Source organism: Pseudophryne corroboree, chromosome 4, assembly GCF_028390025.1.
Source record: "Pseudophryne corroboree isolate aPseCor3 chromosome 4, aPseCor3.hap2, whole genome shotgun sequence".
NCBI classification, from domain to species: Eukaryota; Metazoa; Chordata; class Amphibia; order Anura; family Myobatrachidae; genus Pseudophryne; species Pseudophryne corroboree.
The window spans coordinates 379,817,789-379,842,695 of NC_086447.1; the positions used below are offsets into that span (position 1 = coordinate 379,817,789).

Consider the following 24,907-nt stretch of genomic DNA (forward strand, 5'->3'; position numbering starts at 1 on the left):
GCGTGCAAGAGATGCTGTCGGTGGCCAGAAGAATTGCGGGCCACTTTCGGCGTACAGGCACCGCGTACAGAAGACTGGAGCACCACCAAAAACACCTGAACCTGCCCTGCCATCATCTGAAGCAAGAGGTGGTAACGAGGTGGAATTCAACCCTCTATATGCTTCAGAGGATGGAGGAGCAGCAAAAGGCCATTCAAGCCTATACATCTGCCCACGATATAGGCAAAGGAGGTGGAATGCACCTGTCTCAAGCGCAATGGAGAATGATTTCAACATTGTGCAAGGTTCTGCAACCTTTTGAACTTGCCACACGTGAAGTCAGTTCAGACAGTGCCAGCCTGAGTCAGGTCATTCCCTTTATCAGGCTTTTGCAGAAGAAGCTGGAGGCATTGAAGGAGGAGCTAAAACAGAGCGATTCCGCTAGGCATGTGGGACTCGTGGATGGAGCCCTTCATTCGCTTAACCAGGATGCACGGGTGGTCAATCTGTTGAAATCAGAGCACTACATTTTGGCCACCGTGCTCGATCCTAGATTTAAAACCTACGTTGGATCTCTCTTTCCGGCAGACACAAGTCTGCAGAGGTTCAAAGACCTGCTGGTGAGAAAATTGTCAAGTCAAGCGGAACGCGACCCGTCAACATCTCCTCCTTCACATTCTCCCGCAACTGGGGGTGCGAGAAAAAGGCTACGAATTCCGAGCCCACCCGCTGGCGGTGATGCAGGGCAGTCTGGAGCGACTGCTGATGCTGACATCTGGTCCGGACTGAAGGACCTGCCAATGATTACTGACATGTCGTCTACTGTCACTGCATATGATTCTCTCACCATTGAAAGAATGGTGGAGGATTATATGAGTGACCGCATCCAAGTAGGCACGTCAGACAGTCCGTACGTATACTGGCAGGAAAAAGAGGCAATTTGGAGGCCCTTGCAGAAACTGGCTTTATTCTACCTAAGTTGCCCTCCCTCCAGTGTGTACTCCGAAAGAGTGTTTAGTGCCGCCGCTCACCTTGTCAGCAATCGGCGTACGAGGTTACTTCCAGAAAATGTGGAGAAGATGATGTTCATTAAAATGTATTATAATCAATTCCTCCATGGAGACATTCACCAGCAGCAATTGCCTCCAGAAAGTACACGGGGACCTGAGATGGTGGATTCCAGTGGGGACGAATTCATAATCTGTGAGGAGGGGGATGTACACAGTGAAAGGGGTGAGGAATCGGACGATGATGATGAGGTGGACATCTTGCCTCTGTAGAGCCAGTTTGTGCAAGGAGAGATTGATTGCTTCTTTTTTGGTGGGGGCCCAAACCAACCAGTCATTTCAGTCACAGTCGTGTGGCAGACCCTGTCGCTGAAATGATGGGTTCGTTAAAGTGTGCATGTCCTGTTTATACAACATAAGGGTGGGTGGGAGGGCCCAAGGACTATTCCATCTTGCACCTCCTTTTTTGTTTCATTTTTCTTTGCGTCATGTGCTGTTTGGGGAGTATTTTTTTGAAGGGCCATCCTGCGTGACATTGCAGTGCCACTCCTAGATGGGCCAGGTGTTTGTGTCGGCCACTAGGGTCACTTAGCTTAGTCACACAGCTACCTCATTGCGCCTCTTTTTTTTCTTTGCGTCATGTGCTGTTTGGGGAGTATTTTTTTGAAGGGCCATCCTGCGTGACACTGCAGTGCCACTCCTAGATGGGCCAGGTGTTTGTGTCGGCCACTAGGGTCGCTTAGCTTAGTCACACAGCTACCTCATTGCGCCTCTTTTTTTCTTTGCGTCATGTGCTGTTTGGGGAGTATTTTTTTGAAGGGCCATCCTGCGTGACACTGCAGTGACACTCCTAGATGGGCCAAGTGTTTGTGTCGGCCACTAGGGTCGCTTAGCTTAGTCACACAGCTACCTCATTGCGCCTCTTTTTTTCTTTGCGTCATGTGCTGTTTGGGGAGTATTTTTTTGAAGGGCCATCCTGCGTGACACTGCAGTGACACTCCTAGATGGGCCAGGTGTTTGTGTCGGCCACTAGGGTCGCTTAGCTTAGTCACACAGCTACCTCATTGCGCCTCTTTTTTTCTTTGCGTCATGTGCTGTTTGGGGAGTATTTTTTTGAAGGGCCATCCTGCGTGACACTGCAGTGCCACTCCTAGATGGGCCAGGTGTTTGTGTCGGCCACTAGGGTCGCTTAGCTTAGTCACACAGCTACCTCATTGCGCCTCTTTTTTTTCTTTGCGTCGTGTGCTGTTTGGGGAGTATTTTTTTGAAGGGCCATCCTGCGTGACACTGCAGTGCCACTCCTAGATGGGCCAGGTGTTTGTGTCGGCCACTTGTGTCGCTTAGCTTAGCCATCCAGCGACCTCGGTGCAAATTTTAGGACTAAAAATAATATTGTGAGTGTTCAGAATAGACTGGAAATGAGTGGAAATTATGGTTATTGAGGTTAATAATACTATGGGATCAAAATGACCCCCAAATTCTATGATTTAAGCTGTTTTTTTGGGTTTTTTGAAAAAAATACCCGAATCCGACAAAAAAAATTCGGTGAGGTTTTGCCAAAACGCGTTCGAACCCAAAACACGACCGCGGAACCGAACCCAAAACCAAAACACAAAACCCGAAAAATTTCCGGTGCACATCGTATAGTGGAATATGAATTGAACCTTTTTTGTCATACAGTAGGTTACATTTTCCCATAGTAATTAGTGTCTGACGTAAGCAGCTTATTTGATAACTAGTATGAAAATTTTGCAGTGTTGTTTCTCAATATTAGTACATTTTGCTTTTTTTCATTGAAATGTTGTTACTAACTGTATTTTATATATCTTTGGTTTATAGCTCCTCAGTAATGGCAGCAGATACCTTATTCGGTCCGATGACATGGTAGAAACTGTTTATAATGAGAGAGGTGACATAGTAAAGACCAAGCAGAGGCGTCTCTTCATGTTGAATGATGTTCTGATGTGTGCCACAGCTAATTCAAGGTGGGTACTGTGTATAGGTCCAGAGCCGGCCATAGATATAGGCAAACTAGGCAATTGCCTAGGGCATTTGATATGCCTAGGGGCATCATCAGCTTCTGCTGATTAAAATGATATGCGGCATGCCTATATTCTGTATGTAGCATTTCATATGCAGATACAGCCACAGTCTCACACAGTATATTGGTATGCTGCATATCAGTTTAATCAGCAGAAGCTGCTTGTGCATCCTAACCACATAGCAATGCAAATAAGATGCATTTTCATTAAAAAAAAAGTGCCCGACTTTAGCATTGATGCAAGATTTGTGAGGACACATCTGTATCCAAGCAGAGGCAGAGGTCACAGTGTTAGTGGAAGTGTGAGTGCTGTGTGCATGTGAGTGGGTTGGTTGTGCAGCATACCTCCCAACATGACCCTCTCCAGGAGGGACAACATGCTCTGCTTCTGGACTTTTCTCTTAATTTATGATTGCCATCACCTATTTTGAACAGGTGAATGGATAAGAAAGGTATCTCGGAACAGGTGATTGCAAGCATACATTTTGAGAGATGTCCAGGAGCAGAGCATTCTGTCCCTCCTGGAGAGGGTCATGTTGGGAGGTATGGTGCAGTAGTGTTCAGAATATGTGTAAGGAGCATTATGTGTGTCATGTAAAAATGCATTAATAATGTGCAACATATGTGTAAAGGGCCACTATGTGTGTCATTATGTGTATAAGGGCATTAATAATGTGCGGCATATGTGTAACAGGGTACTACTATATGTGTGTCATTATGTGTATAGGGGCACTAATAATGTGCAGCAAATGTGTAGAGAGCACTATGTGTGTCATTATGTGTATAAGGGCATTAATAATGTGTGGCATATGTGTAAGGGACGTTGTGTGTAAAAGGGCATTAATAAAGGTTGTCATAATGTGTAAGGTGCATTATGTTTATAAGGACATTGTGTCTCATTTGTGTAAGGGGCATTACTGTGTGGAATTGTGTATAAATGCATTACAGATGTGTATTATGCATTATGTGTATAAGGTGCTCTACTATGTGGCGTTGCAAATATAAAGGGCACTACTGTGTCGTCTAATGTGAATAAAGAGCAATAAGGTGTGGTGTAATGTGAATAAGGAGCAATTCAGTGTTATGTAATGTGAATAAGGGGCTCTACTCTGAGGAGTTACGTTTATAAGGTAAAGTGATACTACTGTGGGATGTAATATGAATTATGGACACTATCGCAAGATAAAATGTGAATAAAGTTGCAGTACTGTGTGGCGTAATTGGAATTGGGGTTACTATTGTGTGGCCATGCCCCTTCCCAGCAAGAAGATGCCCCTTTTTGGGCTGTGCGTAAAATGTGCGAACTGTTCCTATTTAAAATATAGGGGGTACAAGGACTGCTATGGGTGAGGGGTGATGGTGCTGGGAAAGAGGTGCAAGGTCAGAGGAAGAACCAGTGGTGGTGCTAGGGGGCACCAGCCAAAATCTTGCCTAGGGCATCATATTGGTTAGGGCCGGCTCTGTATAGGTCATTTATAGAAAAGCACGCCAAGACGAGGGTAGCAGAAAAGTAACGCTGGAAAACTACATTCTAGCTTGTGAAAAACGGTGTTAATAATTTAGCTATCTCTCATAAATTGTCTGATAGTTTTTAATCCATCATCAGCCACACTTCTGTTTAAAATAGTTGTAACATTAGACCGATCAGAGCTGATATATTTCTTATGTCATAGATGCTCCCAATCAGTCATGACATCACTGTCATGATTGATTAATATGAGTACAGAAAAATATCTCTGCTACACATTTGTTTTTGTTTACCTCTATTTTATTACTTTAAATTCTATGAATTCACATCACATTGCTTAGATTAGGAGCAGGTCACTTGTATCTTTCTAGCTCTTGTAGCCTGCTGCTAAAACATACTGAGAGTTGTTAGTGACCAGCAGATGGCAGCACTTGTACTTCTAGCATTCTGCCTGATCTGTGAACAATAGAATGATGAGTCTTTCCAGGGTGAATCCAGTCTCATTCTATATGTGCATCTGCTTTATATTGTATTATTGTGAAGAAAATTACAATGCAGATTTTTTTTGTACCACAAGTGTATTTGCATGTTCTTTATTGTTTCTAAGTGTTTCATCAAAAGCAGTGTGTGTTGCAGGACCACCAGTAACAGTTGGCATTGAGTCATAATAACTAATAAAAACTAATCGTAGGAGGAAAAATTGGACAAATGTTACATTCAAATAATGTTATACTGTTATTGAGTTAGGGTTGTTTTGTCAACATAATGTCGACAGGAGAATGTTGACATGCAGTCTGGACATTAACTATGTCAACATTCATCCATGTTACCACTGATGAAATGTCAACATAATTAAAATGTCAGCAAAACAGTCCTGGTGTGCAACCAGTCTGGCGATCAGCTGAAGCAGAGTTCAGACAGAAGTGAGAACGTTACCACTAACCTACATGCTTGCAGCCTAACCCTCCCACCTGCAGCTTAATGCTCCAGCCCGCACCCTAACCCTCCCACCTGCAGCTTAATCCTCCAGCCCGCACCCTAAGCCTCCCCTCCCGCAGTCTAACCCGATTGTTGGCATTTTGTAGAATGTCGACATTTCAGATGTTGACATTTTGAACATGACATAACTGTCAACATTGTGGTGTCAACATTATAAAAGGCGACATGGTGACTGCGTCACCTATTATTGATTGTTTCTCTAACGTCCTAAGTGGATGCTGGGACTCCGTAAGGACCATGGGGAATAGCGGCTCCGCAGGAGACTGGGCACAACTATAAAGAAAGCTTTAGGTCTAACTGGTGTGCACTGGCTCCTCCCACTATGACCCTCCTCCAGACTTCAGTTAGAATTTTGTGCCCGGCTGAGCTGGATGCACACTAGGGGCTCTCCTGAGCTCCTAGAAAGAAAGTATATTTAGGTTTTTTATTTTACAGTGAGATCTGCTGGCAACAGACTCACTGCAGCGAGGGACTAAGGGGAGAAGAAGCGAACCTACCTAACAGGTGGTAGTTTGGGCTTCTTAGGCTACTGGACACCATTAGCTCCAGAAGGATCGACCGCAGGACCCGACCTTGGTGTTCGTTCCCGGAGCCGCGCCGCCGTCCCCCTTACAGAGCCAGAAGCAACGAAGAGGTCCGGAAAATCGGCGGCAGAAGACTTCGGTCTTCACCAAGGTAGTGCACAGCACTGCAGCTGTGCGCCATTGCTCCTCATGTACACCTCACACTCCGGTCACTGATGGGTGCAGGGCGCTGGGGGGCGCCCTGAGGGCAATATATGACACCTTGGCTGGCAAATCAACATCATATATAGTCCTAGAGGCTATATAGATGTAAAATTACCCCTGCCAGTATTCCAGAAAAAGCGGGAGAAAGTCCGCCGAAAAAGGGGCGGGGCCATCTCCCTCAGCACACTGGCGCCATTTTTCCCTCACAGCTCCCTGGAAGGAAGCTCCCTGGCTCTCCCCTGCAGTCTGAACACTACAGAAGGGTAAAAAAGAGAGGGGGGGCACTAAATTTAGGCGCAGTATAGATATATAAAAAAGCAGCTATAAGGGAAAACACTCATTTATAGTGGGATCCCTGTGTTATATAGCGCTCTGGTGTGTGCTGGCATACTCTCTCTCTGTCTCCCCAAAGGGCTTTGTGGGGTCCTGTCCTCTGTCAGAGCATTCCCTGTGTGTTTGCGGTGTGTCGGTACGGCTGTGTCGACATGTTTGATGAGGAGGCTTATGTGGAGGCGGAGCAAATGCCTGTAAACGTGATGTCACCCCCTGCAGGGTCGACACCTGAGTGGATGGTGCTGTGGAAGGAATTACGCGACAGTGTCGACTCCTTGCATAAAAGGTTTGACGACATACCTAATGTGGGACAGCCGGCTTCTCAGCCTGTGCCTGCCCAGGCGTCTCAAAAGTCAACAGGGGCTCTAAAACGCCCGCTACCTCAGATGACAGACACAGATGTCGACACGGATACTGACTCCAGTGTCGACGACGATGAGACTAATGTAACTTCCAGTAGGGCCACACGTTACATGATTGAGGCAATGAAAAATGTGTTGCACATTTCTGATGTTACCCCCGATACCACAAAAAAGGGTATTATGTTTGGAGAGAAAAAACTACCAGTAGCTTTTCCTCCATCTGAAGAGTTAAATGAAGTGTCTGAAGAAGCGTGGGCTTCCCCTGATAAAAAGCTGGTAATTTCTAAGAGGTTACTAATGGTGTACCCTTTCCCGCCAGAGGATAGGTCACGCTGGGAAACATCCCCTAGGGTGGATAAAGCGCTCACACGCTTGTCAAAGAAGGTGGCACTACCGTCTCCGGATACGGCCGCCCTGAAGGAATCTGCTGATAGAAAGCAGGAGGCTATCCTGAAATCTATATATACACACACAGGTGTTATACTGAGACCGGCTATTGCTTCAGCCTGGATGTGCAGTGCTGCTGCTGCGTGGTCAGATTCCCTGTCAGAAAATATAGATACCCTAGACAGGGACACTATATTGCTAAACGTAGAGCATATAAAAGACGCACTTTTATACATGAGGGATGCACAGAGGGATATTTGCCGGCTGGCATCCAAAATTACTGCAATGTCCATTTCTGCCAGGAGAGGGTTATGGACTCGGCAGTGGACAGGAGATGCAGATTCCAAAAGACACATGCAAGTTCTGCCTTATAAGGGTGAGGAGTTGTTCGGGGATGGTCTCTCGGACCTCGTTTCCACAGCAACAGCTGGGAAGTCTACATTTTTACCCCATGTTCCCTCACAACCAAAGAAAGCACCGTATTATCAGGTACAGTCCTTTCGGCCCAATAGGGGCAAGCGGGTTAAAGGCGCGTCCTTTCTGCCCAGAGGCAGAGGTAGGGGAAAGAAGCTGCAGCATACAGCCAGTTCCCAGGAGCAAAAGTCCTCCCCCGCTTCCTCTAAGTCCACAGCATGACGCTGGGGCTTCACAGGCGGAGCCAGGTACGGTGGGGGCCCGTCTCAAATATTTCAGCAATCAGTGGGCTCGCTCACGGGTGGATCCCTGGATCCTTCAAGTAGTATCTCAGGGGTACAAGCTGGAATTCGAGACGTCTCCCCCCCGCCGTTTCCTCAAATCTGCCTTGCCAACCACTCCCTCAGGCAGGGAGGCAGTGTTACAGGCAATTCACAAGCTGTATTCACAACAAGTGATAGTAAAGGTGCCCCTACTTCAACAAGGAAGGGGTTACTATTCCACAATGTTTGTGGTACCGAAACCGGACGGTTCGGTGAGACCCATTTTAAATTTGAAATCCTTGAACACATATATAAAAAAATTCAAGTTCAAGATGGAATCGCTCAGGGCGGTTATTGCAAGCCTGGACGAGGGGGATTACATGGTATCACTGGACATCAAGGATGCTTACCTGCATGTCCCCATTTACCATCCTCACCAGGAGTACCTCAGATTTGTGGTACAGGATTGTCCTTACCAATTCCAGACGTTGCCGTTCGGTCTATCCACGGCTCCGAGGGTCTTTACCAAGGTAATGGCCGAAATGATGATACTCCTTCGAAAGAAGGGAGTTTTAATTATCCCGTACTTGGACGATCTCCTGATAAAGGCGAGGTCCAGAGAGCAGTTGTTGGTCGGGGTAGCACTATCTCGGGAAGTGCTACAACAGCACGGCTGGATTCTAAACATTCCAAAGTCACAGCTGGTCCCTACGACACGTCTACTGTTCCTGGGGATGGTTCTGGACACAGAACAGAGAAAAGTGTTTCTCCCGGAGGAGAAGGCCAAGGAACTGTCATCTCTAGTCAGAGGCCTCCTAAAACCAAAACAGGTGTCGGTGCATCACTGCACGCGGATCCTGGGAAAAATGGTAGCTTCCTACGAAGCGATTCCATTCGGCAGGTTTCATGCAAGAACCTTTCAGTGGGACCTGTTGGACAAGTGGTCCGGATCGCATCTTCAGATGCATCGTCTGATAACCCTGTCTCCGAGGACAAGGGTGTCTCTACTGTGGTGGCTGCAGAGTGCTCATCTTCAAGAGGGCCGCAGATTCGGCATACAGGACTGGGTCCTGGTGACCACGGATGCCAGCCTTCGAGGCTGGGGGGCAGTCACACAGGGAAGAAACTTCCAAGGACTATGGTCAAGTCAGGAGACTTCCCTGCACATAAATATTCTGGAACTAAGGGCCATTTACAATGCCCTAAGTCAGGCAAAACCCCTGCTTCAAATCCAGCCGGTACTGATCCAGTCAGACAACATCACGGCGGTCGCCCATGTAAACCGACAGGGCGGCACGAGAAGCAGGACGGCGATGGCAGAAGCCACAAGGATTCTCTGATGGGCGGAAAATCACGTGTTAGCACTGTCAGCAGTGTTCATTCCGGGAGTGGACAACTGGGAAGCAGACTTCCTCAGCAGGCACGACCTCCACCCGGGAGAGTGGGGACTTCATCCACAAGTCTTCCAAATGATTGTAAACCGTTGGGAAAGGCCACAGGTGGACATGATGGCGTCCCGCCTAAACAAAAAGCTAGAAAAGTATTGCGCCAGGTCAAGAGACCCGCAGGAAATAGCTGTGGACGCTCTAGTGACACCGTGGGTGTACAGGTCGGTTTATGTGTTCCCTCCTCTTCCTCTCATACCAAAGGTACTGAGGATAATACGGAGAAGAGGAGTAAGAACTATACTCATTGTTCCGGATTGGCCAAGAAGGGCTTGGTACCCGGAACTTCAAGAAATGATCTCAGAGGACCCATGGCCTCTACCGCTCAGACAGGACCTGCTGCTGCAGGGGCCCTGTCTGTTCCAAGACTTACCGCGGCTGCGTTTGACGGCATGGCGGTTGAACACCGGATCCTGAAGGAAAAGGGCATTCCGGAGGAAGTCATTCCTACGCTGATTAAGGCTAGGAAAGAAGTAACCGCAAACCATTATCACCGCATATGGCGAAAATATGTTGCGTGGTGTGAGGCTAGGAAGGCCCCAACGGAGGAATTTCAGCTGGGCCGTTTCCTGCACTTCCTACAGTCAGGGGTGACTTTGGGCCTTAAATTGGGTTCCATTAAGGTCCAGATTTCGGCTCTATCGATTTTCTTCCAGAGAGAACTGGCTTCACTACCTGAAGTTCAGACTTTTGTTAAGGGAGTGTTGCATATTCAGCCCCCTTTTGTGCCTCCAGTGGCACCTTGGGATCTCAACGTGGTGTTGGATTTCCTAAAGTCACATTGGTTTGAGCCACTTAAAACCGTGGATTTGAAATATCTCACGTGGAAAGTGGTCATGTTGTTGGCCTTGGCTTAGGCCAGGCGTGTTTCAGAATTGGCGGCTTTGTCATGTAAAAGCCCTTATCTGATTTTCCATATGGATAGGGCAGAATTGAGGACTCGTCCCCAATTTCTCCCTAAGGTGGTATCAGCCTTTCATCTGAACCAACCTATCGTGGTGACTGCGGCTACTAATGACTTGGAGGCTTCCAAGTTGGCGGACGTAGTCAGGGCCCTGAAAATTTATGTTTCCAGGATGGCGGGAGTCAGAAAGACTGACTCGCTGTTTATCCTGTATGCGCCCAACAAGTTGGGTGCACCTGCTTCAAAGCAGACTATTGCTCGCTGGATGTGTAGTACGATTCAGCTTGCACATTCTGCGGCTGGACTGCCGCATCCTAAATCAGTAAAAGCCCATTCCACGAGGAAGGTGGGCTCTTCTTGGGCGGCTGCCCGAGGGGTCTCGGCTCTACAACTTTGCAGAGCAGCTACTTGGTCGGGGTCAAACACGTTTGCTAAATTCTACAAGTTTGACACCCTGGCTGAGGAGGACCTAGAGTTTGCCCATTCGGTGCTGCAGAGTCATCCGCACTCTCCCGCCCGTTTGGGAGCTTTGGTATAATCCCCATGGTCCTTACGGAGTCCCAGCATCCACTTAGGACATTAGAGAAAATAAGAATTTACTCACCGGTAATTCTATTTCTCATAGTCCGTAGTGGATGCTGGGCGCCCATCCCAAGTGCGGATTGTCTGCAATACTTGTATATAGTTATTGCCTAACTAAAGGGTTATTGTTGAGCCATCTGTTGAGAGGCTCAGTTGTTATCATACTGTTAACTGGGTATTGTATCACGAGTTATACGGTGTGATTGGTGTGGCTGGTATGAGTCTTACCCGGGATTCAAAATCCTTCCTTCTTGTGTCAGCTCTTCCGGGCACAGTATCCTAACTGAAGTCTGGAGGAGGGTCATAGTGGGAGGAGCCAGTGCACACCAGTTAGACCTAAAGCTTTCTTTATAGTTGTGCCCAGTCTCCTGCGGAGCCGCTATTCCCCATGGTCCTTACGGAGTCCCAGCATCCACTACGGACTATGAGAAATAGAATTACCGGTGAGTAAATTCTTATTTTTTATCTTGTAAATGAACTTGTAATGAATGCATCATTACAAAGTTAGACCATTCTATTATTGTGTAATGTTGAACCTTGTTTATGAGACATCACTGGTAAATATTATCTATATTTTAGATCTTCTAATGAAGGCAGCAATATGGTTACAGAAAGCCAGAAGTACTTGCTGAAATGGAGTGTGCCTCTGGGGCAAGTTGAAGTTATTGAATATGGAGAAAGTGAGGAGCAAGGGAATCCGTCTCGGTTTTCTGCTTTACATGTAGCGGAGACACCAAGTAAGTGCACAGAGTACCTCCACTAGAGGTTTACAGAGTTCAGTTCACCAGTAACGAAGGATGCACTATATTCTTAGCTAGCTAGCTATTGTGCTGATTTGTCTTGAGGAGGATGCTCTAAGCCAGCTTGGTATAATAAGTAATGATCGCTGAAGTTGTATAATCCGAAGGGTTAATGGATTAATAAGGCACGTATCATTACGATAAAATAGATGTTTATAAATCAGCAGTAATTGACTGTCTATTTATGTTTTTCACCTAGTTTAATACTTTTTTTCATTTTTGAGATGTAATTGTTTTATAATATTTCTGTGCAGTTCTAGAGCAGGGGTCATGCCTGATTGATAGTGTTGGGTATACACTATACAACTGTCTAGCCAGATAATTGTACAGTGTATGTGTGCGACCGATCCAAAAATATCGATTGGTCAGACGTGCTGGATCATCCAGCATGGATCGTCCGATGGATATTTGGAAGTGTCATGTCAGCCACATCGGGCAGTGTATGTATGGCCTGTGCTGACCGGCGTACATTTCTCCTGTTCCTTCTCGGCAAAAGGAATGGGGAAATGTCTCCTCCCCAGGCATGGAATCCAGATATTGTGTGTCCAAACCTTGTCAGATATCTCACAGTGTATACCCATGATATCTGCTGGGTGTCAGGCTGCCAGATAAAGGATTTGTTAGCTTGACAGGCATTGTATCTGACCGTGTATGCCCGTCTTAGGATGTACAACTGACCACTAAGGATATCAATGATACAGACACTACTGGTATGACTCAGAGTAATGGAGGAGAGGCTCTGGATCATATTAGGAAGATGTTATATTTCTATTTTTCTCAAAAGTAGTTATGAAAATAAATATATATAGGCAGTTGCTGACTAATGAAGTCTTTACTTTAACATCATGTCTTTAAAGACGAATTGTGTGAACAACTTGCTTACCTAAGCCTGTTATAAAAGTTATCCTATTTCATACAGGCAGCAGTGGTATTAATGCCTCTCTCCCCTGTAAAGTTCCACCTCAGCAGAGAACAGTTGGGCAGATGTATTAAGCCTGGTGAAGTGATAAAGTAGAAGGTGATAACGAACCAGCCAATCAGGTCCTAACTGTCATTTTTCAAACCCAGCCTGTAACATGGAAGTTAGGAGCTGATTGGCTGGTACTTTATCACCTTCCACTTTATCAATTCACCAGGCATTATAAATCTTCCCCAGTGTACCATAAGGACGTAATGAACTTTAATGTTGCATTCCACCCAATGTAACATTTTGTCATTAAGGCCTTCAATGCTGCAGCACATTCTCTGCCTATACACAAATGGGGTACTATTCTTTTAGATTAATAATCCAGTTAGGGGACCCCCACAGCAAAGTGGGTGTGCCTAAATAGTATATTAATCTTTCCATAGGGCCCTGTCTGTAAAGAAGGAGTATTCATAAAGCTGGTGTCATATATGTGAATGGTAGACTGTGTCTGCAGATTTGATTACCTGTTTGTCTGGAGCCCAGATCAAATCATGTAATCTGAGTCTTTCTATATTTTCATATCTCCACATTTACATTGGAGTAATACAAAGGAGGACATAGAAAAACAGTGTTATTGTTGTACTGCGCCTCCACCCCCCTGCCTCATGCCGTGAACATCTCAGCTCTGCTTGCATACTGCCATCAGGCTACCTCCCACTTGCCTGCACCTCTTGTCATCTGTCTGTCGCCCCTCCCCATTAGATTGTTAGCTCTTCAGAGCAGGGCCCTCTTTCGTCTTGTTATCTAAGCCCTCGTCTCAACACATTTCACTCACAGCTCTCCCCTACTCAACGACCATCTTTATCCTGCTAGTAAAGGCTCATCTCCATCTATGGCCACCAGCCTCTAGTAGTACGATGATCACTCCCTCAATACTTACATCTTAGCTGTATTATGTCTTGAGAATGTGTGGTGCTCTGTTACCTGTACTCTATTTCTGTTATTTATTTACTGTAATGCAATGTTTTGTCCCCTGTACTGTCCTTTGTACGGCGCTGCGAAACACATGTGGCGCCTTATAAATAAAATGTAATAATAATAATAATAAAGTACTGCCTCCCTGATAAATGGAAACCGGTGTTGTTAGATATTTTAATCCTGCAAACATAAACTACACATAAGGTAGGTACACACTGGCAGATTTTTTTTGGTCTGCCCAACAATCGGGCGATTTTTCAGGAAATTGTAGGCAAAAATATCTGAGCTACACACTTAAAGATTTTTTTTTTCAGTTACCAATTTTCTGCCACGTCAAACTGCATTTGCATATGTCCGCCCACAAGGAGGATGATGTAGTGAGAGGAAAACATAGGAAAGTTGGGCAGATTATTGAGAACGCACACACGCTGCTCAATATCTGCAGATTGTGGCAGATATTTTTGGTCTGGGTCGACTGAGGAAAATCGACCGTTTGTGTGTGTGTGTGCACGATTTTCCTGAATAATCGGCGAAACACCGAAACGATCGTTCGTACACACTTTACATTAAATCAGGCCAATGTCCCAATTGTATAGTGTGTACCTAGCGTTACATTAGATCAAACAATCCTATGATAATTCTGAGAGATGCAACATTGGGCTCTTCATGTGCTTGCTGCTTATTTGGACAGCCTAAAGCTGGGCATACACTATACAATTATCTGTCAGATAATGTGCCAGATCTGGCTGGTCGGAATGAAAATCTGGTAATGGATTAGAGCAAATGACAATAGACCGTTTGCTCCCAAACACTGGAAAATGGGCGTTCATACAAATTGGTTAAAACCCGTGATTTAATTTGTCTGAACAACAGGTTTTGTCCATTTTCCAGTGTTTGGGAGCAAATGGTTGATTGTCATTTGTTCTCATCCATTACCAGATTTTCATTCCAACCAGCCAGATCTGGCAGATTATCTGTCAGACTATATGTTTTTAAACACACTAAATAATAACTACTTAGTTTAATTAATCGAGGAACCAACTAGGTACAATGCAATCTTAGACCTGGTATTAACTAACAAAGGGGAACTGATATCAAATATGATAGTAGGGGAGCCCATGGGAAACAGCGACTACAATATGGTCACATTTAATATCAGTTTTCATAAGCAGCCCTATACTGGCTCAACTAGGACTCTAAACTTTAGCAAAGCCAACTTTGACATGATGAGGGAAGCCTTAAGGGACATTGAATGGGAAATTTTGTTTCAAGAAAAAAATACTACAGAGAAATGGGATGTATTAAAATCACTGCTAGTTAAAAATACTCGCAAAATTATTCCCACGAGTAGCAAAAAAAGGAATAAAAATCCCAATCCAATGTGGCTTAACATAACGATAAAGGAACTAATGGGCAAAAAAAGGCGAGCATTCAAAAAATACAAATATGACGGGAATGCAGAGTCATTTCAGCACTATAAGGATTGTAACAAAATATGCAAAAAAGAAATAAGGCTAAAGTAGAAACTGAAAAACCAGTAGCAAAGGAAAGCAAAGCAAATCTCTATTTTTTTTTTAAATACATCAACAGCAAGAGATTAAAGAAGGAGAGTATAAGCCCTTTAAAAGACAAATTGGGAGTCTTAATCAAAAATGATAATGACAGCGGACAAACAAAATTAGTTATTTTCAATGGTATTTACAAGAGAGGACCAAATGCAGGGACTAACGCACAATCTCAACGAAGATAATGTCCCACTGCTAAGTGCTTATTTAAGTGAGGAGGTAGTCTGTGACGATTAAAAAATTTAAAGATTATTAAGTGACCTGGTCCCGATGGAATTCACCCAAGGGTTCTCATGGAGCTTCACTCTGAACTAGCAAGACCGCTATTTTTGATCTTTAAAGAATCAGTTATATCAGGTATGGTTCCCAAAGACTGGCGTATAGCGGAAGTAGTGCCGATATTCAAAAAGGGAAGTATAGCTGAACCGGGTAATTATAGACCAGTTAGTCTTACATCTATAGTGGGCAAAGTATTGGAAGGTATTCTAAGGGATAGTATTCAGAAGTTCCTTGAAGCCAATAAGGTCATTAATAGGAACCAACATAGATTTGTAAAGGACAGATCATGTCAAACCAACTTACTAGGCTTTTATGAAACAGTGCGAACCTTGATCAGGGTAAGGAGGTGGATATAAGCTTTCTAGACATGGCCAAAGCTTTCAACACAGTACCACACATGCTACTTATCTATAAGCTGCAAGAAATAGGGCTAGGGAGCACAATATGCACTTTGGTCAGAAATTGGTTAGATAATAGGGAGCGCGTTGTGGTAAATGGATCATTTTCAAATTGGACTGAAGTGCTAAGTGATGTGCCACAAGGGTCTGTACTTAGACCACTATTGTTCAACATTTTCATTAACGATCTAACAGTAGGTCTAGAGAGCATAGTGTCAATTTTTGCAGACGATACCAAATTGTGTAAGGTTATAAATACGGACGGGGATGCTGAGTCTCTTCAGAACGACTTGGTTAAACTAGAAACATGGGCAGCAAAATGGAGAATGAGCTTCAATACAGACAAGTGTAAGGTAATGCACTGTGGTAGCAAGAACAAAAATAACACCTACATACTAAATGGGGTAATATTAGGGGACTCTACCATAAAAAGACTTAGGTGTCCACATAGATAGCAAACTAAGCAGCAGTACCCAAAGTAGGATTGCAGCAAAGAAGGCTAATAAGATATTAGCATACATAAAATGGGGAATTGATGCAAGGGACGAGAGTGTTATACTCCCATTATATAAATCACTAGTGAGGCCACATCCTGAATACAGTGTACAATTTTGGACACCATACTACAAAAAGAATATCCTGGAGCTAGAAAAGGTTCAAAGGCGGGCGACCAAACTAATTAAGGGCATGGAGATGCTGGAATACGAGGAAAGGCTTTTAAGGCTAGGCATGTTTACACTGGAAAAGATGGGACATGATCAACATTTACAAATATATAAGGGCAAAATACACAGAGCATGCGCGGGACCTGTTTTTGGTAAGATCAGCACAGAGGACACGTGGACACTCGCTTAGGTTAGAGGGGATTCCTCACAAAGCAGCGAAAAGGTTTTTTCACAGTAAGGACAATACATATTTGGAATTACCTGCCTGAGAGAGTAGTAATGGTGGACTCAGTAAACACCTTTAAGAATGGGTTAGATAAATTCTTAATGGATAAGGATATCGAGGGTTATGGTGCGTAGTCACGCACTATAGTTATTAAAAAAAATGGGAATAAAACACAACGGCTGACATCAGCATCATACAAAATTAGTCCAAAAATAATACTGCACAGGAGACCACAAATAGGTTGAACTCGATGGACAAATTGTCTTTTTTCAATATTAAATACTATGTTACTATGTTTTGCAAATGTTACCAACTCCCAAGTCTACAACTGTGTGTGCCAGGAAAAGAATTAAGCCCACGTAATTTATGTCAAAACCTCACCTATTTCTTGCACCCACATATTTTATAAGCAGTCATGGAATATAGAACCAGTCTGTAGGAGAGTCCACATATTTTTGATCAATGGAAAACATTTAATATTTTTCTAATTATGTTGTGGCATTAAAACATATGTCCCATCCAGTCCTCCTGCCTTGTAACCCCTTCTTTTACTGCACTGCTTATCTCCTTTTATTAAGCTTTCTTCTTTAACCCTAACATGTTGCACTAGATCACGTTTTTTTTAGAACTGGTAATGTTGCCCATAGGAACCAATCCTATTCTGCTTAACATTTATCTAGCTGCTTCTAGAAGATAATAGATATAATCTGATTAGTTGCTATGGTCAACATTACCAGTTCTAAAAAAACCTCCCACCTTAGTAAATTTACCACCATGCAGTCTGATTCAGAAATGCACACAAGTCTGCTCTGCAGCTAGATCTCACATTCTTTAGCAGCAGCGCATGCAACTACAGGTGACAGAGTTGTACCATTGCAGCGTCATCTCCTCTTGTGGCTTAGTGGGTGTAACTGGATGGGAACTGGTTGTTTGTTTTCCTGTGCTGCAGGGGTGTCATGGGTATTTAGATGGAATTGCGAGCTATTCAGAGGTCTGGCTGATTTCAGATTTGTGTGTTACATTGAGTATAAGGATGGTGCAAAGATAGTGATGACAACTTTATTCACAAGCGGATAGATGCAGTATTCATTTGCAGCATGCAGTGCAGACGAATTGCATGCAATTCTGAATCGGGCTCACTGTGTCTGGCATGACATATAGATGTGACCTCATACAGCCTGCCTCAATATGACATGCGGCGTGAGATGCCTGGTGCGAGTGAATATTTTAATCACAATGCAACAAAACTGCTTCACGAGACTGCATTGATTTTTTTTTTTTTTTGCTATACAGCACTTGTATATTTGTGTGTGACCGAGTCTGTATTTTTATACAAGGAACTTTGCATAAAGAAAAAAGAAAAGCTGCAGCTGCTGCATCATAGCACTTCATATGCAGATTCTGACTAGGTTGCATGCATACATACTGTACATACATCTAAAATTAATCAGTGAAGCAGCTTTGTCACATTGCATTGTGAATAAGAAGCACACTTGTACAAAAAAAGATGCTCCGCACAAGCCGTGACACACGGGACCTGGCACACCAGGAAGGCATTTTTGGCACAACTTCAGCATTAGAGCATGAGGACACATCTGTATGTGACATATTTGGGTGGAAACCATTAAATTGTGACAGCAAAGCACCCTAAATTCCCTCTTTACTAGTCAGCCCTTCCTTTCTCAACTATTCTTATTAAATACTTTGTTCTTTACATAGTTGAATGTGCTGACAACAAAATCACACAAAAATTATCAATGGATATCAAATTTATTAACCCATGGAGGTCTGGATTTGGAGTCGCACTCAAAATTAAAGTGGAAAAACACACTACAGGCTGATCCAACTTTGATGTAATGTCCTTAAAACAAGTCAAAATGAGGCTCAGTAGTGTGTGTGGCCTCCACGTGCCTGCATGACCTCCCTACAACGCCTGGGCATGCTCCTGATGAGGTGGTGGATGGTCTCCTGAGGGATCTCCTCCCAGACCTGGACTAAAGCATCCGCCAACTCCTGGACAGTCTGTGGTGCAACGTGGCGTTGGTGGATGGAGCGAGACATGATGTCCCAGATGTGCTCAATTAGATTCAGGTCTGGGGAACGGGCGGGCCAGTCCATAGCATCAATGCCTTCGTATTGCAGGAACTGCTGACACACTCCAGCCACATGAGGTCTAGCATTGTCTTGCATTAGGAGGAACCCATGGCCAACCGCACCAGCATATGGTCTCACAAGGGGTCTGAGGATCTAATCTCGGTACCTAGGCTAATGGCAGTCAGGCTACCTCTGGTGAGCACCTGGAGGGCTGTGCGGCCCCCCAAAGAAATGCCACCCCACACCATTACTGACCCACTGCCAAACCGGTCATGCTGGAGGATGTAGCAGGCAGCAGAAAATTCTCCTTGGCATCTCCAGACTCTGTCACATCTGTCACATGTGCTCAGTGAGAACCTGCTTTCATCTGTGAAGAGCACAGGGTGCCAGTGGCGAATTTGCCGATCTTGGTGTTCTCTGGCAAATGCCAAACGTCCTGCACGGTGTTGGGCTGTAAGCACAACCCCCACCTGTGGGCGTCGTGCCCTCATACCACCCTCATGGAGTCTGTTTCTGATTGTTTGAGTAGACACATGCACATTTGTGGCTTGCTGGAGGTCATTTTGCAGGGCTCTGGCAGTGCTCCTCCTGTTCCTCCTTGCACAAAGGCGGATGTAGCGGTCCTGCTGCTGGGTTGTTGCCCTCCTACGGCCTCCTCAACGTCTCCTGATGTACTGGCCTGTCTCCTGGTAGCGCCTCCATGCTCTGGACACTACGCTGACAGACACAGCAAACCTTCTTGCCACAGCTCGCATTAATGTTCCATCCTGGATGAGCTGCACTACCTGAGCCACTTGAGTGGTTTGTAGACTCCATCTCATGCTACCACTAGAGTGAAAGTACCACCAGCTTTCAAAAGTGACCAAACCATCAGCCAGAAAGCATAGGAGCTGAGAAGTGGTCTGTGGTCACCACCTGCAGAACAACTCCTTTATTGGGTGTGTCTTGCTAATTGCCTATAATTTCCAGCTGTTGTCTATTCCATTTGCACAACAGCATGTGAAATTGATTGTCAATCAGTGTTGCTTCCTAAGCGGACAGTTTGATTTCACAGAGTGTGATTGACTTGGAGTTGCATTGTGTTGTTTAAGTGTTCCCTTTATTTTTTTGAGCAGTGTGTGTGAGTGTATGTATGTATGTGTGTATATATATATATATATATATATATATAATCTAAATAAATCAATAAAGTCCGCGGCACTCGGAGACTTGCAGATTCAAAAAACGAGTGCATTTAAAACTCACATGCCAAAACCAACGTTTCGGGGCTGGCACGCCCCTTTGTCTGCTCACCTTGACAAAGGGGCGTGCCAGCCCCGAAACGTTGGTTTTGACATGTGAGTTTTAAATGCACTCGTTTTTTGAATCTGCAAGTCTCCGAGTGCCGCGGACTTTATTGATTTATTTATACCACCATTTCTACTGGAGGCACCGGAGCACTACAACGGCGGTAGACAGGAGTGCCGGTCCAGACACCACGTTTTTATATATATATATATATATATATATAGTATATATATATAATGTGTAAAACAAATTGTACTTTAGTGGTATACTTTTCTCTTTGTAGAGGCCTGTAAACTGCATCACCCAGCCTTGCTTGTCTCCCTCAGTAGAGAAGTTAAGATGCAGATGAACCAGCTGAAGTCAATATACTCATAACTTTGATTCCATCATAAGACTGTTGTGCTTGTCATGTTCCTATCCGCATCTATACAGTCAACACAGTTTTCCTTGTCCTGTCATTTTCATCTTGTCAGTATAAGCAACATGATTAAAGCATCTGATTGCCCTGCTGTCAGACTGAGAAGGTTGTTCACACAATAAGGGCATTCTTGTCAATTCATTATACACACTATTACTAAGCCAGAGTCCGCTGAATACCAATTAGCTTTTCAGAGTGCACTCTGCGTTTTTCACATCCTTCCAGGATTTCCTTCCGCTCTGTGGTTCAGGAAGATTTATGGCTTGTTTTGTTTGTGACCATCCCTGCTAAATTCAGAAACATGGGTGGCTTTACCGCAATCCTTATGAACCATTGTTGTTGTTAGGGATTTTGTTACTGGCTTCCTTCAACTGTACAGTCTATTATTTTGTTAAAAGTGGTTTGGTCTAGAATGTGCTTTCTACTTCTATTTCCAGTGAAATGAAGTTGTTACATTGGTAAACAATTGCCATTGTTTGTTTGTTACATCACCAGTAAAATAATAGTGCATTCTTCTATTACAGAATACATTTAGGGCCCCATATTTGAGTGAGACATACTGTACCCCTTTAGCCGTCACTTATGTCCTCCTTTCAATATTCATCAAACAGTGGTACACTCAGCTTGACTGTTTCAGCATTCTTCAGCTGGTTCAATGACTTTGACTTAGCATCGTGTACTTTTTTGTATGCATCAAAACAAAATGATAATAATAAAAATATATGAAGAGTTCAGTGATATTGTATCATTCTGTAATTAGTGTTACAGCCGCCTATACAATATAAAACTGCACATGTGTGTGTCATTATGTGTCACTCTAGATACATTATACATGGGGCCTGGGCAGCTTTACCACGACTTACAAAATCTGCTTCATGATTTGGATGTCGTCAGCCAGATTTCACAATTAATTTCACATCTGAAAGGAAACTATCAGGTAAGCTTTCATATCCCTAATATGCATTTTATTTGTTAAGAACGATCTGGTCATATAGAATTGCCAGTGATTTCAGAATGACGATACTGGTCGGGATGTAATGAAGTCCGAGTTCTGCAGCCGTGCGGGATGCTGCCCGAACTCGGATGTTTTTTTAAAGCGTGTCCTTTTAAAATAAACATATATCCCGCACGGCCGCTGAACTCGTTATATCCCGCCCCCTGTATGAGTGTAATAGCTGCACTATATAAATATGATGTAGCTCTGCTTGAATGTTTAGAAGTAGGATTTATTTGTCTACTTTTGATACTCCGGTTTCTCCCAGACGTTTTTGGAGAGTAGGCAAGACGTGCCCCGGTGATGCACACACAGGCTGGTCATGAAGGGGTTAACGTGATTATGCCATTCCCATATGCTGTGAAACCACATAGGCTACTGTAGAAATAGCCGAGTGAATTATGTTGACTTTGGTAATTACCTTTTCCTTTATCTCTCCCAACCTTCAGGCCAGGAAGACACACGTTTCTTTTTACAGTATTAAACTGCCTATTGAATCTGTCTGTTCTGTTTTTCTGTACAATGCTGCCAGAGGTAGGAAGGAAATGAGAGGGAGGAGAGAAATAGAAATGAATGGCATCCATTATACTTAGGCTTTATAATCTTACATGTGACCATGTTCACTTACAAATACAGTTTTAATGTAATAAGTGCAACCTGCAATGAAGTAAGATTTTCCATTCAGAGGGAATTATGCCCATATGTCTTACTGAATATTTATAGAGAAATACCATTACGGGGCACATTTCACACTAAGCTATACACAACAGTACACTTGTATGCCAGCAATTGTCCATTCACCTTCTCCATACCTTAAAGATGTCCATTCTGCTTACTGGTGACAAGTAGCAGGGCTGCATACAGGATAAGCCACAGGTTTATAGGCATAGGATACACTGTATTTTGGATAGAGTGGGGACACTTTGAGCTCACATCTGCCTGCAGTGATCTGATACAGAGCTCTCTACCCCTCATTTAGAATTTGAATCACGCAGTGGCCCAGGACTGGTCTTCAGGCTTACAAAAGTTGATCTTGAAGAAAGAGCATGAAATCCGAGCCGCAGACCGCTGCAGAATTCAGCTCCAGCTTCCTGGCAAGCATGACAAGTCAGTGGTATTTCTTTCCCAGATAATTTTCCGCCCATGGTATTCATATACATGGTCATTTTAGAATTGCTGTTAATGTTTCCACTGTGCATATTATTTTATCTTCTCTTCTAAATATGTTCCAGATCAGGGCGAATGACTTTCTTTACAGCAGTGTTTAATACATTTACTCCTGCTGCGAAGCAGTCATGGATCAGTAACTTACAGATGGCTAAACTTGCTCTTGGTAAGTCTTACATTTCCATGTCTTAAAATAAATACAGTGAACACATTCTACAGGGATTTATGCACATATTTTAATATAAAATATTGGTTTAGTCAAGGGGAACTTTTATTTGTAAAGCTATCCACCAGCAATTTGTAATACCAGGTGAAAACAGGGTGGTGTTTATTGCACCTGTCATCCCAATGAGACCTCATTGTGATACATACTAAGGTTGAAAATGTGTCCAAAACTAAAAAATTGTAGTTTTAGGAGTTTTGACCGCATTTCAATGTGTGCCACGTTCCGGAAGACATTACCCAATAGTAGTCTATGGGCTTCTTTCTGCATTTCCCTCTGAGAGAGATCCAGTTTGTCGGATCCCTCCCAGCAAATCCGCCGTGGTCCATGCATCATTCTGTGCATGCACCGAACGACTCCCGGGTCCTAAATCTGTCATCGCAATGAACAACTCTTATTGGGAGTACATCCCACCCCTATTTGTTACCATGCAAATAAAGAAATTCTGACCAAAATTAATGTTTCATTGCCATTATTGCTGTAATAGACTTGAAAATATCTTTTGCTAATGGCATATTTAAGGTGTCTTTCATCCTTTTGTACTAAATAGTCTTTTAAGCGGAGTGCTATCCACAGTAGTGAGCATGTGTTTACCCCAATGTCCAGAAATACCATATATAGGGGGGATTCAACTGTGCCTGAAAAGTTTGCAGGTGGAAAAAAAAACAGGCTTTACCGCAATTTTATGACAGATGTTTTTTGAGGGGGGGGGGGTGTTTGCCAGGAAAATTCAGTTGAAGCCATTTTGTTTTCACCCCCGGAAACTAAAACCATTGTCAGACGAAAACGTGTGGGATTTGGGATTAGTTCCCAGAACTAAGTGTTTTCATGGTCGCTGCCACAAAAAAAATGACACTTATTGGGGATTTGTTTTGGGACCTCAACAGATCCCCCCAAAAATGCCAGATAAGTGCCGGTACCATGGCCAATTGTATGGCCCCCCGGGGGGGGGGGGGGGGTGCGGGGGAGTTTGTGTGTGTGTCAATTAGTCATGGTAAATTGCCGCAGCAAACTGAATTCCCCCCTAAATTGCCAGTACACAGCCTATATTCCGTCTTGAGTGGCAGTCATAGCATAACTAGTGGTCTGTTTAGGTCCTGGGTGCACACTTTATCTCACCTGTACAAATGATTGTTTTGTCCCAAAATTAACTGGCACACAAGCATACAACCATGTACTTCATATTTGCAGTTGCTGCACAAGTACACTGTATGTAAGTTACAAAAATTAAAAAAGTACCTGTTTTGTTCACTATGGCTGTATTGGCATTAGAGTAGAACTGTGTAAATAAATGTTGTAACCAGGGCTGAAATTAGGATTATTGTCACCCGGGGCAAGGCAGTAAAGGAAGCAACATCAGGCACCCTGCAGAGCAGAGACACAGCCTCAGAATGAGTCTCTCCCATGAGGCTGCTCCTGCTGCTGATCTCCACGGGTCAGAAGAGCATGTGATGGGCTCCTCCAATCAGAGCTCAGCTAGTGCATTGCCCCAATCTGGCCCAGGAAATCAGCAACAGTGGCATTGGACTGAGACTTCAGGGGGCCATCTGCCAGTGCTGCTGCCTGTCATACAGTTTGACTTGCAAGGCAGCAGCAACAATACACTCAGCAGGCTAGTGAAGTGAGGAAAGCACCTCTCCTGCCCGGTGCCTCACCGCTGTGCATACTTTGCTGAGTGGGTTGAACTGGCCCGGAGGCCCATCCATTCCTTCCTGCTAGTTGAAGGCCAGTCGCCCCCTCGGATACAGCATCCGAGGCATGTGCATCCCCCACCCTAGTTGCGGCCGTTTGTGACAAATTGCTGTTAATCTCTGTGCTTGGGCTGCTAATTCAAGGGCTTAGCAATGCCCCTAACAGTGACCTTGGGCCTCTAGAGAACAGGGCAGGTACAGGGATGCTGTCCTGGCCAAGTTGGTGCGGCCACACCTCCTGTTGGCAGTACACCGCCACAAGCATGTATGAATGGAGGCCAGAGCTTCACAATGTGGTGAAGC

General features: G+C 44.3%; 1 protein-coding gene across 5 annotated transcripts in view; it reads left to right on the forward strand.

Moving 5' to 3' along the window:
• Positions 1-24,907, forward strand: part of ARHGEF10 (Rho guanine nucleotide exchange factor 10) — a 318,961-nt gene that overhangs the window by 224,624 nt on the left and 69,430 nt on the right. For all 5 annotated transcript variants that reach the window (XM_063916670.1, XM_063916669.1, XM_063916673.1 and 2 more), the window contains 5 exons: positions 2,826-2,971; positions 11,492-11,649; positions 21,351-21,466; positions 22,503-22,630; positions 22,756-22,856. In XM_063916670.1, coding sequence (XP_063772740.1) covers positions 2,826-2,971; positions 11,492-11,649; positions 21,351-21,466; positions 22,503-22,630; positions 22,756-22,856 — 649 coding nt within the window. The remainder of the gene's footprint in view (positions 1-2,825; positions 2,972-11,491; positions 11,650-21,350; positions 21,467-22,502; positions 22,631-22,755; positions 22,857-24,907) is intronic.